This window comes from Salminus brasiliensis, chromosome 19 (genome assembly GCF_030463535.1).
Source record: "Salminus brasiliensis chromosome 19, fSalBra1.hap2, whole genome shotgun sequence".
Classification (NCBI taxonomy): Eukaryota; Metazoa; Chordata; class Actinopteri; order Characiformes; family Bryconidae; genus Salminus; species Salminus brasiliensis.
In genome coordinates this window covers 13,527,709-13,545,199 of record NC_132896.1, presented here as the reverse complement: position 1 = coordinate 13,545,199, position 17,491 = coordinate 13,527,709, and the positions used below count along the sequence as shown (strand labels likewise).

General features: G+C 42.7%; 1 protein-coding gene across 2 annotated transcripts in view; it reads left to right on the top strand.

The window, feature by feature from the left end:
• pigg (phosphatidylinositol glycan anchor biosynthesis class G (EMM blood group)) overlaps positions 1 to 17,491 on the top strand; it is a 130,054-nt gene that overhangs the window by 110,250 nt on the left and 2,313 nt on the right. For both annotated transcript variants that reach the window (XM_072663680.1, XM_072663681.1), the window contains exons 11-12: positions 1,661 to 1,979; positions 6,229 to 6,392. In XM_072663680.1, coding sequence (XP_072519781.1) covers positions 1,661 to 1,979; positions 6,229 to 6,392 — 483 coding nt within the window. The remainder of the gene's footprint in view (positions 1 to 1,660; positions 1,980 to 6,228; positions 6,393 to 17,491) is intronic.

The window sequence follows — 17,491 nt, the reverse complement described above, 5'->3', positions numbered from 1 at the left end:
AATCTACTGTGCTAGAGTGCAGGTCATTTGCAATTACTTACAGACCAGGCTGCACATGTTGATGTAAATGTGCTGGATGTTCTCATTAGTGCTGTCTGGTTAACCCGGCGGCCTGTGAGTGGGCTGTAATAAGGCCTAATAAGATGCATTCAGCACTCTGTAATATAGAACATATCCGCACTTCTATCGATCCGCTGAACTCCAGCAGGTCTGGGGAGGTGCACTGCAGACAAACCTTCAAACAAAAGGCTTCTGTCAATATTGATCCCTCCTGAGGTGTGTGTTTAAGAGAGAGAAAGTGTGTGTGTGAGTTTGCAAGAGCCCCCCCCCCCATACATTTCCTTTGTCAGGGAAAGTCAATTCTTTGAAAGAGGCTGTATTGGCATGAGTGCATTTAATTACATTATAGCCAGCAAAATACAATAAGCATAGCCCAGCGACAGCCACATCTCAAACTGCAGCAAATGCACCATCATGTTGCTTTAGAGTGAATGACAAGATAATCAAATGCAAATAAGCCTGTATTGTGTTCCTTCTTTCCGTCTGTCTGTCTGTCTTTCTTTCTGTATTTTTCTGGGTATTTCTCGTATCTTGTTCTTTTGTTTTCCCTCTTATTACATTTACACCGATCAGAGCTAACATAAACACCACCTGCCTAATATTGAGCAGATATCCCTGGTACTGTCACACCAGATCTGACCATGCGAGGTATGGACTTCACAAGACCTCTGCAGGAACGCATCAATGAGCCTTAGGTGCCCATGACCCTGTTGGCGGTTTACCAGTTGTCCTTTCTTGGACCACTTTTGGTAGGTAGTGACTGCTGCATACCAGAAAACCTCACAAGACCTGCCTGATGTTCAGACCCTTATTTTTGCCCATCTTTTTGACATCACCTTCAAGAAATGACTGTCTAATACATCCCACCCCTTGACAGTGGTGTTATGGCTGCTCGGTGTATATATCTTTCTATTGCTCTTATTTCTCTCCTATTTTCTTTCTTTATTTATCTATTTACAAATCTTAAATTCTCTCATTCTCTCTTTATTTGTTTCATTATTAATATATTACTGTTTGGATCCCAGTGCCCATTGTCGATGGTCTCAGCTAAATCAAACTGTGGAGCAAAAGGGCCCAGATACACCAGGCTTTGCATCAAGGCTCTGCATCGGTCTGAAATGACATTCACTGGCCTGATGGTGGCGCTATAATGCAGCATTAAACGCTTTGATCAATGACTTCTGAACCGTAAGACCTACACTCAAATTTCCTTTTTTGGCTGATTCCTTGGGTCAGTCATCAGGAAGATCATCAGGAGGCTCTATGGTGATTTGCATATAATCACCAGCCTTGCATTTTCGAATCTTAATGCAGTGACACAGACTGCATTAAAAGGGGGCGCTACAGCAGACTGTTCTCCCAAACTTCTTTCTTTCTCTCTTTATCTGTCTTTTTCTGTCCTGTGGTTATTGTCGCGTAGCGGCTAACAACACCGCCCTTTCAGTGGCAGACTAGGGTTTGATTGGCGGAATAATTAAACTGGATCATCATCTGGGCGAGAGCTGCAGACCAATGCCATAAATGTTGGCATGGTGGCAAATTCATCTCCTCTCTCTCTCTCTCTCTCTCTCTCTCTCTCTCTCTCTCTCTGTCTGTGCAGAGGAACGGGCGAGGCGCGTTTTGTGTACGTGTTCGTGCTGGGCATCCTGTTCACCGGGGTAAAGGACCTGCTGCGCTCTCAGGTGATGTCCTCAGCGGTGGAGGGCCGGCATCTGAAGAGCAGGGGATTGTGGGAAGTGTACAGTGGTGTGGTGCTGCTAGTGGCCCTGCTGTTTCGGGCTCATAACCTGCCCACGCTGGCATGCTGCCTGCTCATCCAGACACTCATGGCTCAATTCATCTGGAAGAAGCTGCACTACGACGCTGCGCAGACCACCATCATGCACTACTGGTTCGGGCAGGCCTTCTTCTATTTCCAGGTAAAAAGCACCTCAAAGACTGTTTAATCTCTGTGTTTGTGCGTCTGTCCACGTAGCATTTGAATTAGGAGTTCTAATAAACACCTCTTGAGGACATATTGGGTGAAAATTCTAGTCACCCAAACTCAAAGAGTAATGGAAGCTTATTCCCACCAATTAGATTATGCAAATTGAGTACATAATCCATCACATTCCTGCCTCAAAACACGTAAGCTACGTCCATCATCACAGATAGATTTGTTTCTGAAATCAGAGTTCAACCTGTACTCTTTGTAAGACATCCGTGTGACAAACCTTTAAAAGGTTCCAGTGACCCTGATAAAGCGGTTCTTCAATTGCATTGCTGAAGCACTTTCATTTTAAGGTTAACATGTATGTAATTTCCAGTCACGTAAGCAAGAGTGGAGCTTGATTTGCTTTAGTGCATTTATGGTCTAACAGGCCTTGCACGTTATTAGGGATCTTGTTTGTACTAAAAACTCACCCTCCTTATGAAAGTGGATTATCTTATACTTAATCTATTAAAAAAATCTCCTGAAAAAGGAAAAAAAAGATCACTTATACTCTGTGACTGTTTTGACTAAGAGTCCCGCAATCTCGCTGGTGAGCTATATAGACATTGTATATACACACTACTACTACTGTATATGGACACAAGTATAAGAATGCACATCTTAATCACTGCATCCATTCAGGTCAAATCAAATCAAATTTATTTTATAGCCCTTTTTTTTACAACTGTTGTTGTCACAAAGCAGCTTTACACAGTCAGTAATTAGTAAAAGACACACAAAAACAATCAGTTACATAAAAAAGACATAAAAAAAATTGAAGACCCCCCAATGAGCAAGCCAACAGTGACAGTGGCAAGGAAAAACTGCCTGGTCGTCAGACTGGTAGGTGGCAGCTGGTCTAACGCAGGTAAAGGGGACCTAGCCATTGCACCTAGCCATGCAGTCTGCCTTTACAAGCATGAGTGAAAGAGTGGGTGGTTCTAAAAAGCTCAATACAGTGCTGTAACAGGATACCACCATTGCAACAAGTCAATTTGTGAAATTTCTTCCTTCCTAGATATTCCACCATCAGCTATAAGTGGTATTATGGAAAAGTGGAAGCGTTTAGGAAGCACAGCAACTAAGGCACATAGTGCATAACAGTCGTCAACACTCCTAACACCTGCTGTTAGAGCCGCACAAGGGGGTGACTTCATGTTAATGCCTTTGGATTTAGAATGGGATGCCATAAATGTAATGGTGTATATGTGTAGGTGTCCCAATACTTTTTTTTTCCATGCAGTGTGTATAGCTTAGAGTGTAGGGAACAGTGTGTCATATAGGATCAGAAACCACAAATGCAAGACTCCTTAACCTATCAGGTGCTCTGTGGTGATGTTGTGAGCTTCCATTCCTACAACTGCATTAACTGTGTAGCTCCAGTGCAAAACTAAAAAAGCGAACCTGTATACCGAACATCATCTTATCCGATCGACTACATTTAGGATGTGGGGAAAAGTGTGTACGTTAGAATTTTTCAGCACACTATTCCTTTCAAACTTGGAGAAGAAGAGGGAAAGCAGGTGATGTTTGGAGGGGTTCAGAGGTTAGAAAGCTGCTGGATCTGCAGTCTTTTTCTCCCGCGCTAAACACATAAGCGCCATGCCTCTCGCCTCACGCTCCTGAAGAGCGTGTAGCTGCATTTACTCTCCAATGTAAATGAGTTTTACAGTATGAATGGGACGGGACAGAAGGAGCTGAATAACATACTCTCAGGAATGTAATGAGTTTGTTTACGAATATTAATGCACCGTAAATCGAGGACCTTTTTTCCCCCGTCCTACCTGAGATATTTGCTAATCCTTTTTAGTGGAACCACGGACAGAATTCCCTCGTTGAGTCCGCTTCAGCAAAACCGCGGGGTGGAAATGTCAGTCTGTTCATGTGCAGATAGCACGTCGGCCGATGCATCTGCTTATGCAGACTGTTTCCGTCTGAATGGCTGTTAAAATGAACCTGTGTGACTCAAGAGCACGCTGGCGTTACAGGCTGGTTTCCTGGATGTGGTGCTGTGATGAAAGTGCTGTATATGAAGTGTGAGAGCGCGTCTGTCCAAGGCTGTGTGTGATGTCCTCATTATGTGAAGGTGTCCAGTCACCCGTGCCCGATTTTCTCCGAGGTGTCAGTGACCCCTGAGGGCCTTATTGTGCTGGGCTCTGCTTTGGCTTTTTAACTACTGGCCATGAATACAGCAGCCCTGGCCAATTATCATTTTAGCTGCCCAAGCATGAAATTAGCGGACTGGAGAGTGGCATTTGGATCCAGGAGCCAAACCAGGTCAACCTCTGCACTGTGCTGTCACAGGACATGCCTCTCGCTCTCACTTTCTCTCTCTCTCTCTCTCTTTCTCTCTCTCTCTCATCTTTGTTCTTTTCTCTTTTTCTTTCACTCGCTCTCTCTCTCTCCTCTCCCATGTCTTTCTAGTTCTCCCTCTTTCTGTATCTCTCTGTACCCCTCTCTCTCTCTCTCTCTCTCTCTCTCTCTCTCTCTCAAAGACACTTTATCTGTCTCTTGCTTTCTCTCTCTCTCTCTTCATCTCTCTCGCTCTCTCACCCTGCACCTGTCTCTCTATCTGTATCTTTTTCTCCCTCACTTTCTCTGTTTTTCTCTGTCTTCTCTCTTTCTCTCGCTCTCTCTCTATCTCTCTTCTTTTGTGTCTTTCACTCAATCTATAATCTTTCTCGCCCTCTCTCTGTGTCCCTTTCTCTCATTCGCTTGCTTTCTCTCCCTACTCCTGTCTTTTTCTTGATCTCTCACTCTCCCTCTCTCTGTCCCTTTCTCTCTCTCACTCACTCTCTCCTTCCTCCTGTGTCTCTCGCTGTCCCTTTCTCTCTTTGTCTCACTCACTCTCTCCTTCCTCCTGTGTCTCTTTCTGTTTCTTTCTGTTTGTCTCACTCTCTGTCCCTTTCTCTCTGTCTCACTCACTCTCTTCCTCCTCATTTATCTCTTTCTCATCTCCCTCTCTCTGTCATTTTCTCTCTCTCTCACTCTCTCTCTCTCTCTCTCTCTCTCTCTCTCTCTCTCCCCCCGTCCCTCTATCTCTGTGTCTCACTCACTCTCTCCTTCCTCCTGTGATCTCTCTCTCTCTCTCCCCCGTCCCTCTATCTCTGTGTCTCACTCACTCTCTCCTTCCTCCTGTGATCTCTCTCTCTCTCTCTCTCTCTCTCTCTCTCTCTCTCTCTCTCTCTTCAAGATACCCAAGACCCTTCCATAAATCAGCACCCAATAACCCTAATGCTACAATTAACAAGCAAAGTAACGTTTGAAAGTAAGGTTGAGGACTAGTCTGGGCTGCCGCATTCTGAATGAGTTGCAGGGAGCTGGTGACATGCATAGGAAGACCAGCCAGGTGTGAGTTGCAGTCGTCACGTCTTAAGATGACAAGAGACTGAACAAGCACCTCTCAAGAAAATTGAAAGATCACTGTAAAGACCTGTGAACACACTCCTTAGTCATGATATCTGAAAGCATATCATGCGTTGGGTTGGGGGTGGGCCATTTGCCCACCTCATCGCTGCCTGAATGAACTCAGCCCTGCCAGGCTGTGCCTCTTTCATCAAACACCATGTCAGTCTGCTGAGGCTCGGGGTACAGAGCAAGCGAGCGAGCGAGAGAGAGAGAAAGCAAGATGAAGAGTGTAGAGGAGGGGGTGCAGCTGTGTCGTTATGTGTGTGTGTGTGTGTCTGTGCTACCTTTAGGTCTTTCTCTACAATGTTTGCCTTGACACGAGCAGTCAGAGTGACAGACAAGACCTCCTCTAGATAGCTGTCAACGAAAGAGTGAAGATAGAAAGTCCAAACTCCTCTCCCTCCCTCTTTCCCTCCCTCCCATCCTTTTCCCTCTCAACTCAATCATTCCATCAGCTTTACAGAGTTAGTGGAAATGTGTCTGCCTTCTGAGAAATGCAGCAAAGAGTAAATTCCCTTTCCTAAGGTTTCTCCCCGCTTTAACAACCGCACAAATCTGACACTCGCTTCACTCTCTTCAGAGACATCAGCCTCTTCCCGATGGCGTGTGTATGCATTATACATATTTCGGAGCCTTAAGTCTTTCTCCCTGCCTATACAGCAGCTGTGTCACTGTGCATTCGTTTGCTTGGCTGAAATGCAGGGGACAAAGAAAAGTGTAGTTCATTCTTTTGGGCACTTTGTCACCAGCTCGCTGTTTTTATTTGGGTGCTTTTGATGTGTTCTCAGGGGAACTCCAATAACATAGCGACAGTGGATATCTCAGTGGGGTTCGTTGGGCTGGAGAGTTATGTGGAGGCTCCTGCTGTGTTCCTGACCGCATTTAGCACCTACGCAGGTCCACTGCTCTGGGCATGCCACCTGGTGTGCTACCTCAGCTCGGAGAGAGACAGGTAAGAGCGTTTCATGCACTCACACTGACACACACTCACAAACCGACGTGTAAACTCCAGCAGAGACAGCAGGGTTGTTCCTCAAGTAAGAGTGGAAGAAGAAAGTAGGTGAGACACACATACTCACACAAATACTCACACAAGCTGAGATGTATAGCTACAAGGGAGACAAGAAGGAAGTAGAGTAGGTAGGTGAGTCGCTGACTTCACACACATACACATACATGTGTAGAACCATTTAACCAGGCTAATAACCAATGAATTATTGAAATTATGTCAATTAGATCCATTGACTTTTGAATCTATGAAAATACCTAAAGTACCTAATTCCAGGCGTGGGCTAGAGGGATATATAGCCCCCTATAGCATTGAGCTGTGGAGCAGTGGAACTGTGTCCTCTGGAATGATGGCGCTCTATTTGCTACTTTTGGAATGTGTTGAGGATGAGGTAGGACGGTGCGCATTTAACATCCTGACCTCATTAACACTCTTGTTGCTGAATGCAATCAAATTCTCACAGCAACGCCCCAAAATCAGATCAGCCAAACCATTAAAAACACGTTCCATATATTTTGCAACCAAAACAACTCTGACCCATTGAGGCATGGACTCTTCAAGACTCACCAGAATGAACTTTTAACAAGCACACAGAGCTTAAACGAGCAAAGTAGCAGTGTGCGACCAGTATGACCAGCAAACATCTGTCAAATTATACAGGTTTCAGGTACCCCAGTGTTTTGGCATCAGTGGACGTTCTATACACAAGCTCCTGTTGAAGTCCAAACAGATCTCAAGTTCAAGATGGTTGTCTGTGGTTGTCTTCAAAAAGTCTAGTGACAAGTGGCATATATTTCCTCACTTTGTTGTTCAGCTTCTCCTCATCCATCACCCACAAGTGAGTTTCTTACAAACGAGACCTTGACGACAGTAAGCTATAGAAAGCCAGCCTACTCCAAGTAAAACGCTTTTTTTAAAGATTAGAATATTTAAATGTTTTATTTAAATGTAATAATGAAGAAATCCAGCATGGTCCGCTGTTGCTTACTGAGGGATTGAACAGTGCTCAGAGTCTATTGTTTTTAATGGAGGTACGCATTTGTGTGCCACATGTTGTGAACATTCAAGGGTGGGACCATACAAACCAGAGATCAGCCACAACCAATCTCACTGGTGAAACCGTACTTGCGAAAGGGTAAACTGACTATATTAAAGACTATATTTGAATGGGAGGAGTTTAATTGCAGCACCTATCACAGAAACACACTCAGAAAATAACTCTTAAAAACAAAAAACAAAAATTGCCATTAATAATTTTTCATGCTATGTTATTATGGTGTAGCTTTGTTAGCCCTAATGGCACAGTAATGAGATCTCACACAAATTCATTTGGGACCAATTGTGTTGGTCCATTGAGATTTTGACACAGAGCAGCTGGTAGGGGTTGTAAATTTTGCTCTAACAGCGATGATTTAAGTTTTTTTCTATAGTGACAGAGAAGCAATAAAGTATACTGATATGTCCAAATGTTTGTGGACACCCCTTCTCGTGAATGCATTCAGCTCATTTAAGTTGCACCCATTGCTGACACAGATGTTCGAATGTGCACAAGCACAATTTTCTAGTCCCTGTAGAGAAGTATTGGCAATAGAATAGGACTCTCTGGAACAGATAAACATGAACCTTTTGCCACCATGGCATCAAGCAGTGGAACTGTTGGAATCACTTAAATGATGGTACTTTATCCAGTACTTTTTGGATGAGTTGAGGTTGCGGAGGAGTGGTAATCGTCCAAACATCCTGACCTCGCTAACGCTCTGGTCAGTTCCTCACAGCAATGCTGCAAAATCTAGTAGAATTTTGTTGGAGTGACAGTTACTCCAACAAAAGCAGGATAAGCTCTGATTTTAATACCCTTGATTTAAGAAGAAACAATGAATGAGTAGGTGTCCCAATACTTTTGTTTATACATTTACATTTACATTTAAGGCATTTAGCAGACGCTCTTATCCAGAGCGACTTACAAAGTGCTGTGCTATTTAACCAAGAAAAACCTCAGCTAGTTAGAATAGACTAATAGTTCAAAGATACCTCTAAGCTTAGACATTACTAAACACAAGACAATAAGGTGACCATAGTACTCTGCTATTCGCTATTCATCCAAGTATTCTCGGAAGAGGTGGGTCTTCAGTCTGCGTTGGAAGACAGCGAGCGACTCGAAGGGCTCTAGGTGCGGATCGGCTTTTGAACATTGCCATCAAGTATGGAGGGGCTGGTCCGTTCTTGGATTTGTAGGCCAGCGTCAGGGTTTTGAATCTGATGCGGGCAGCTACAGGAAGCCAGTGGAGAGAACGCAGCAGTGGAGTGACATGGCTGAATTTAGGGACATTGAAGACGACCCGTGCCGCTGCGTTCTGGATGAGTTGCAGGGGCCTGATGGTGCGTAGAGGGAGACCAGCCAGAAGAGAGTTGCAGTAGTCAAGTCTGGAAGTGACGAGAGACTGAACAAGCACCTGGGTGGCCTCTCTAGAGAGGAAGGGTCGAATTCTCCGGATGTTGTACAGGAGAAATCTGCAGGACCGAGTTACGTGTATAGTGTAGGAAACAGTTGCTCAGACTGTTCTGCATTAGTTACATTACTCTGAAACACACAGATAGATTCTCTCTCTTACACACATAATCAACCATGTCGCTGCCGTTAGTTGTCTGTTGTTCACTATTTGACATAATGTGCAACAGCAGACCACTTAAAGTAACAGAGTGGGGTCAGCGAATTCTGAGGTGCGTAGGGCAGAGGTCATCAATGCTCTGCTGACTCAATAACTACGAGTTCCAGGCCCTTCCTGGCATTAAAATCAGCACAGAAACTGTGCCGGGAGCTTTATGGCATGGATTTACGAGGCCGAGCAGGTGCATGCAAGCTTTACATCTCAGAGTCAAAAATTCATGGTGTATGGACCAATAGAAATGCTCCAAAATCGACCTCCATTTTCCTTCTCCTGTAAACTTGCCATGTTGGAGATTGTGTTTAAGCAGCGACAATATATAGTAGAGAAACAGTGACTCAAGAAAACCAGGCCTGAAAAAAACAAGGGTTGCAGTAGTGACAGGTGAGCCTTCCCTGCAGACCTGCCGTGCTGTTACGCCTTTAATCCAGACCTTTACATACACACCTGAGAGAGATTACAGAGTCACAGGGAGGGCTTAGTAATGAGAGACGAATGTAATGCTTAATGAATGAATCTATTTAGCGTTAGCTGTCTTTATAACAGTAAACAGTAAATACAACTTGTGGGAGATGAGCAAAACCTGTTAATTATACCAGCACGGATTCCAGCGAGGCATACTTAATTATTGAACAGTTCGGCTTTCACTTCACCTGTGATTTGTTGCATATTTATGTGGAGAATTGCATTGCATGAATACTTTCAGCATATCCGAAGTGGAAAAAACTGTTTACCTTGCTCTTCTGTACGGCCAGCAGTGATTCTGTACTGTGTGAAACTGCAGCATACTGCTGCAAGCTAGCTTAGAAACCGTATACATGCACACTCACACTGCACATTTTTTAATTATACAAATTAAGCTTTGTGCTAAAATGTGCTCATCTAACAATCCCGTCAGAAGGCACAGATGTCCGTTCTAAGACTCAAAGGGCATTTTAGACCATTCAGCTCGGTCAAAGAAAGCATTAAACAGCACATGCACCCATAAACATACACAGCTAACAGAGAAATTGCAAATTACTGCCTAGTCGCTCTCTCCTCCCCTCTCCCTGTATTTCTCTCATACTGTGTATACTAACATAATTATAGGGCCCTGTCCTAGAATATTGTGTTCCGCTTTCTTTAACACTTATATACAGTTGTATAAAGCTCTATCAAAGGATTGCTCTGAAGGAGGGACATTATACCGCCTGGTAAGATTGCCTTAGACGTAGAATTCCGTCACAAGCCAGCCTAGAAGACCAAATACACTGCAGGAGTCATGTACACTATTTAGACAAACGTATCGGGACACATCTCTTATTTACAGAATTCGGGGGTTTCATTCAGTCCTGTTGGCATATGTGTATACAATCAATCACCTAGCCATTCAGTCTGCCTTCACAAGCATTAGTAAAAGAATGGGTGGTTCTAAAGAGCTCACTAAACTCCAGCATGGTACTGTAATAAGATGCCAGTGTTGCAACAGTGAGATTTCCTCCCTCCTAGATATTCCACCATCAACTGTGAGTGGTATTATTGAAAAGTGGAAGCATTTAGGAACATCTGCAACTCAGCCAATGAATTAGCAGACCCTGGCATTACCATCAGCACAAAACTGTTCCTGGAGCTTTATGACATGTGTTTCCATGGGCGAGCAAGTGCATGCAAGCCTTACATGTGGTGTAAAGCACACCACCACTGGACTCACAGACTCACTTAAATCACTTTTCTCTGGATGGATGGATGAGTCTGAGTTTGGCGATTGCCAGGCAAACTGAACAGCTTTATACAGCATGTTCTATATTTATGACCACAGTTACTGCCACTTTGCCACTTTATTATATTTGTATAATTTATAAACATGTACAAATTTAGTTATTTCTCTTTTTGCCTTTTTTTTCTTTTCAGAAAGCGTCTATGAATTGATCAATCAAAGCTCTGTATATACACAGTTTTTGATTTTGTTTTTTTGTTGTTTGTTTATCACCATAGGTCAGAAGCATTGGATTAGGTAGGATGAGTCTATGCCTACTTCTACCTACGTCCCAGGAAATGGGAACAATTTGACTAACTGATTGCTGCCGGTGACTTGCTAGCATCTAGCTTCATAAACAAAAGCTTGTTCATGGGACTGATACAAAACAATGGAAGTGGGTAGTTTTCTGAACATGGATAAGAATGTCAGTTACTTCAGTTTTCTAATAATTTTATTATAATTTTTTTATAAATATTTATCGCAGCCCTGAAGACTCTATCAGTATGGCCCTATTTTTATTTCTTTCTCCTAATAATACTAAATCAACTGTGTGTAAAATTTGCTCATCAAACCATTAGCTCTCTCTCACTCAGTGAGTTGCTCCTGCATGCATCACTGCTACTTAATTGTAGGCTATTACCTCATTATCTGATATTAATCAATCATACACTATTTTTCATGGCAATTACTTGAACATGAAAATAATATGTCACCACAAACCAGTAGTACAGAGAATGCTGGTGTTGTTGTGATGGATATGGGATTGGATAACAGTTACTGAGTCTTAATCAGACAGCGATAATCAGGCTAACACTGATTATCGTAAAGTTTACACAAGCTCATAGTCTAAACACTCTATCATCGGTGGGGACAAGCGTGTTTGCAGTGGTTTTAAAAATAGAAATGTATGCAAATCCCAGCGAGTGTGGAGAGTGAGGATGTCTGACTGCATGTCTGGAGATTCCTATCAAAATTTAATTACGCTGGAGTGTGTTCGACCAGACCAGCATCTGAAGCATTTGAAAAGTGTTTTGATCATTATGTGTTGCGCTTCTTGTTGGTAGTCTCTCGCTGTGAGAGCTCACTCTCTTGAGCATTGTATTGATTGATGGCTTTTACCTCCTGTCTGCTTAAATTTTATTGGACGGTTCATAAAAACATCTGCGCAGAACTTTAATTGGTCCGGTTCATTAACACATTTTTTCAAAGTTTATCAAAAGTACAGGAGCATATTATATGATGCTGGTTTTGTGCACTGAGCTCTTCAAGTAGATATTTTAGTTGATTTCAACTATGGTTCCAGAGCATTTTGAGGAACAAAAATGTTCCTTAGAAGTTTCTAACAGTTCTGTAAAGTCACAGCGAATGTGTAGAAGGTTGTGATTTAGGTTGTTAGTTTTTACAGTTTTGCACATTGACTGAAGAATGAAGTCAGAATTGGCCGCCATATTGTTAAATTTGCAACCAGAGCCTTTACGTTAGAGACCATAAGCAGAGCCAGACTTGCCTAGTCATTTGGTAGACCTGCCTGCTTCGCACCAAGCGTGTCTCAGACCACCTTCACTGAGTTTACAGCCAAGAGACAAAGCAGATTTTCCTCCTGTGTACCTGGGAGCTGAATAGTCAGAGAGATGAGTCAGACTGGATTATAACATTTTTTAACACACTATAAAACAGTAATTTTAAGAAAAGTATCTACTAAATAAATCAGTGCAGAATATCTCATTATAGAAACTACAAATACTAAAAAAATTAAGTGATTTTACCTCAGTATTAATCAGCAGCTCATCTTATTTAAACTGTGTGGCTGTATTACTTATGCAAGCACAAATATCGGATCAGTTTCAGCTGAGTCTCAGCAGATCAGGGGGCAAAATAAATATATAAATTGTATAATATTATATAATTTAATATTATATTATATATAAATTTATATAATTATATAAATATATAAAAATATCATATCAAATCTAAAAAGTCACAATTGTGTCTACCAATACTGTCAGTTCTCAGAATTCTGAGCCTTAAACCTTTCCAATTTGTTGGGCCCTAGTGTTTATCACCTCACTTTTTCATTGTTATCGCTGGTTAAATGTGTGTTTAGTAACTCTAATGTAGTCTAGACCTCTAAGGTGGCAACACACAGGGCCAGTTGGTGTTGAAACATTTTTTCCCTTCAATAAATGGTCATTTAATAGCTGTATTTATAAGCTTGCCTTTGTCTCATATTGCACATTTAGTTTGAAGATATGAAATGATTGTTACATATGCTAATAAGAGAAATCCAGTGCTTTTTCAATGACAAACTCTTTACTGCACTGTACATCCTTGCAAGCCTCCCCCACCTACACTATGCCAAAACAGCGACATGGTCCATGTTACTTAAATGGCTTAAAGCTTCCCATCAAAGTAAGTCATTTTTGTCCATGTTAAGTTGTAAATAGAACCAGACTCACTGACAATAGTCAAAATCTACATTTTTAAAACATCGGATCTGAAACTTTAGCCTTGAAGCAATCTTACCTCAGACCTTCTTCCTCTGACAGAAAACTTGTGATTGCCTGAAAAAGCTAAAAAGGGTAAAGACAGCACCTAGTCTATCCAGACTCATCATGCAACCCACATCCTCCCTTTCCCACCCCTTCCCACCCTCCCCCTGCTAAAACAACTCCGCAAAGTGCATCCTCTGTCCCACAAGATAAATTATGGGCTTAAGTAGTCTCACACACAGCTGCCCATTAATAATGCTTGTGTTCTATCCATCAGCATCCTTACTACACACGCACACACACACACCAAATCCAGGAAATTGCCTTTGATCAATACACTCCTTTCCGGAACCCAAGAGGACGCCCTGACCTGTCCTACGTCTAAGAGCACAGTTTTCACTGACCATCAGGATAGAGGTGAAGAGATGGGATGAGGTTTATAAGCAGTCTCTCATTAGTGACTATTCCCAGTTCGGAAGCCAACAGGTGTACTGTGTTATGGATACTGAAGGCTGTGAACCATCCACCACCTCAGCGTCTGCGGGAGGAGCTGGATATTAGAATTGCTAATGCCTTGATAGCTAGCAGAGGGTCTGAAGAGTAAGGAGGGGCGTGAAAGAAGGCTTGCAGGGTGCTAAGAGAATTCAGTCTGGAACGTTTCAGAGAGTTTGAGGCAAATCGTTGCAGGCAGTGCTGTAGGGTGTTGATGGCAGATAGTCAAACGCAATGGTACAGGCAAGCAACTTCGCTCTGTGAACTAGCAGCCTTGAAGGATTGGCAATGGGCTAATTAGGAACTGTAACATCCTACATCCGCTTGCTGCCAGTCAAAAAGGAGAGTGATGTAAAATGGAACAGACTGCGAGAATTCTGATATAGCGGCAAGCTTTCAGACCAGCCAGGCAGCAGGGGAATAGATCAGTGGGAATAAAGAAAAATGGAAATATATAGGCCTATAGCTGTGTTTTGACCTTTTGAGTTGAATATGTTGGTAAGTGTGAGGTTCTGAGATGTTATGACACAGCATTTTTGAACGTTTGTAATCATAGGTTATCGAGTCCCAGGTAAAAGACAAAGTTGTTGTAGGGTAGCAATATTTAGTTAGTGAAAATCTATCACAGCTGCCGAAAACGTAGTCTGCAGACAGCTGAAAATGAACAGAAAGGTCACGGTTTGGTTCGCACTGCAGTTTGGACCTGTATGATATGATACATTGTCCTCGTCCAATTCACCATGAATTCATCAGTTGAAATTAGATGTTTAAATGCAGAATTTTGGTGAAACACCTGTTAATTTCATGTGAGAACAGTGAGAGATAACGAGAGAATAAAGAGTGAGAGAGACGTCTCACCTTCTACACATGGCAGCAAGAAGGAGAGAGACGAGAGAGAGGAGGAGGTTTGGGGGCAAACAAGACTACAGTTACAATAGCAATACTTTTTAACCACTACAGTTCCCACAATACCATGCAAATCCAATGGCTTACAATTTAAGGTTTCCAGGTGCACTGGTGAAATTACCATATTTACCCTACTGGTGACTGCATGCACCAAAACAAGGCCAGATACATGTACCATTACACCTCTAGTATGCTGATACTGATTCCAGTAGCTGGAAAGATAGGTACAGACAAAAATGTTCAGTAAACTATAGCTGAGAGAGTTTAAGAGAGTGTGAGATTGTGAGAGAGAGAGTGAGATTGTTCAAATGTGTCACAAAATGTTCTCCAAAATGGCAGCTTTACAGGAGAAGGAAAAATTCATAACTTTCAATGGACGTCAATGTAAAAAGGTATTTTTTTGGAGGGATAAAAAGTCAGTGAAGTATTTCCTTTGGTCCATTCATCATTAAATGTTGACACAATGTAAAGAACATCAGACATATTCCCATTAGGCCACAAAGTGACAATTATCAAGGTTTTTGAGTGACAGTAACTATGTATATACTGTATATATTGTCGTATAGCTACCTAAGCTATGGTTCATTGCATTCTGTTATACTGTGCACGCAAAGCGTGGACCGAATAGGAACTGAATATGTCCTGCCATAGTTATCCACAAGGCACACAACTGTACTTGTTTGAGTTTGAGTTTAAAATAGTCCTGTACAAGCTCCAGCATAAAATGACATCACATCTTTGGGTTACTGTATGAATAATGTATTTTTGAATTATGAATTAAGCATATTTGAACATATTCTCTGACAGTTCCGCATACAAATGCTATTTGCCTTTTTGCTTGATAGCTAGAATTCTAGATATACTTAACTGCAGTTGGACACTATAATGGATAGTAACGCATCACTGCTCAGAACATTGAAATAAGCGAGTCCCAGGCGAGCGGTGAGGTGATATGCACTCAGTTCTGTACCAAGTCTTGCTATAAAATTGAAATTGGAGGCTGCTGCGTATTAGACTTTCCAAAATCCTCATTCTACACCCTGTGGAAGCCTGTGGGAGGTATTTCTCAGCTCAATTTTTTTTTTGTTTTGAAGAAAGAAGGTCTGTTGTTTTAATACTGTGCTTGAATGCCTGGCCTTGTGACATGCTCGGGTGCTGAAGGGCAAACGCCGGTTTCTAAAGGAAATCAAGCGGCGGCCTCCAAAACCACTGCAGTGGTTTGAGCAAGGGTGAACTGTGGCCTTCCATCACTGTGATGCTCAGCAGATTGTAACAGCCAAATACGTGAGTGGGTGGTGTATGTGAGTTTTCCGCTGCCTTTGAAGGACTTCAGCAGCCTGAAATGTCATTTTGAGTTTTAGCGTGTTCTTCACCTGTGCACCTGTGACCAGTAAAGCAGAGAGAAAGGCATTCTGACGTCCTTTAGGTTTATTATTATGAACAGACCTTTTAAGCATATTTTAGGTAGCAGACTGTCAGCTGTGTTCATAAAGCTGTGTTTTACAAGTGTCAGGGTCCTCCTAAAATATTAGCATCCACAGCATTTCGAGCAATTAGGCTGTTAATTGTGCACGTAAACTGAAGTTTTACAAGCTGAGACTGATAAAACAGTTTGACAAATAAAAACAGTGCATATGCTGCGGCAGATAGAGAATTTGCTTCAATCTGCTTTTTTAGTGCCTCAAGGGCAAATCCTGGGCCATATGGTCATATTGCTCACTAGAACAGATTTCACTCTTAAGACACAGAGTTTAAATATAGACGCTCCAACATTTTGTTTTCGTGTCATCAACACCTGGAGATGTGAAGGAGGAAGAGGTCACGCCGTGGTGAGGGTAGAGGGAGGTAGGAGAGAAACAGCTCATCTAAACAGCTCATTTTACAAGACCTGTAAAGATGCCCTGTGGTACCTGCCACCAAGACGTTAGCTACAGATCCTTCCACCTAGATAAGATAAGCTGTCATGGTATCACACATCGATGAGCTTTGGGCTATCAACACCATAACACAGTTTTTTGTTTTTTCATTTGTTCTCCTCTGAGGTTGATAGTTACCCCCTACAGCTGACCAGGAGCATCCCACAATCAGCTGACCCAGTCGTCATCATGGGTATCACAATTTGATCCTCAAAACTCTCACGCCTCTTCACACCTGACCATTTTTTATGCATTCAACATTTTAACTACAAGAACTGTGCCATTCATTTTCTGTCCAACATACATCCTATGGCCCGAGGATCACAGGTTTAAATTGGCTTCTATTGGCTGGTGCATCAAAGCTGGGGGTGGGGAGGGGGGGTGGCTGTAGGCACACGTTCTTGGTGTGGTGGGCAGCCCTAGCTGCGGCGTCTGGAGAGCAGTTAGGGGTTTGGTGCCTCGCACTTCGTTCATGTTCTGTCGGGTCAGGGGATCAAACCGGCCGCTTCTCTAACCTTCAGGCCACAGCTGCCCACATTCAGTGAGCCAGCTCAGTGTGTGTCGGGGTGTGTCTGAGGAGTAGGCCTGAAACGGGAAAAACATAGGGTTGTCCTATTGCCTCCCAAACGTAGGCAATGGTTGTAGCCTATAGCTAGATATGCCACTCAGGACACTCATGGTCACATTTCTGCATGTATTGTCATGGTGTTGAAAGTAAACAAGGCCTTGGGGGGCTGCAGGGCTTGAAAATAGCCAGACTGTATTGAATAATGGCTGTAATATGTAAGCTTGCATTGTATTTATGAAAGTGCTTTCTGTCTCTCCTTCTCTCTCT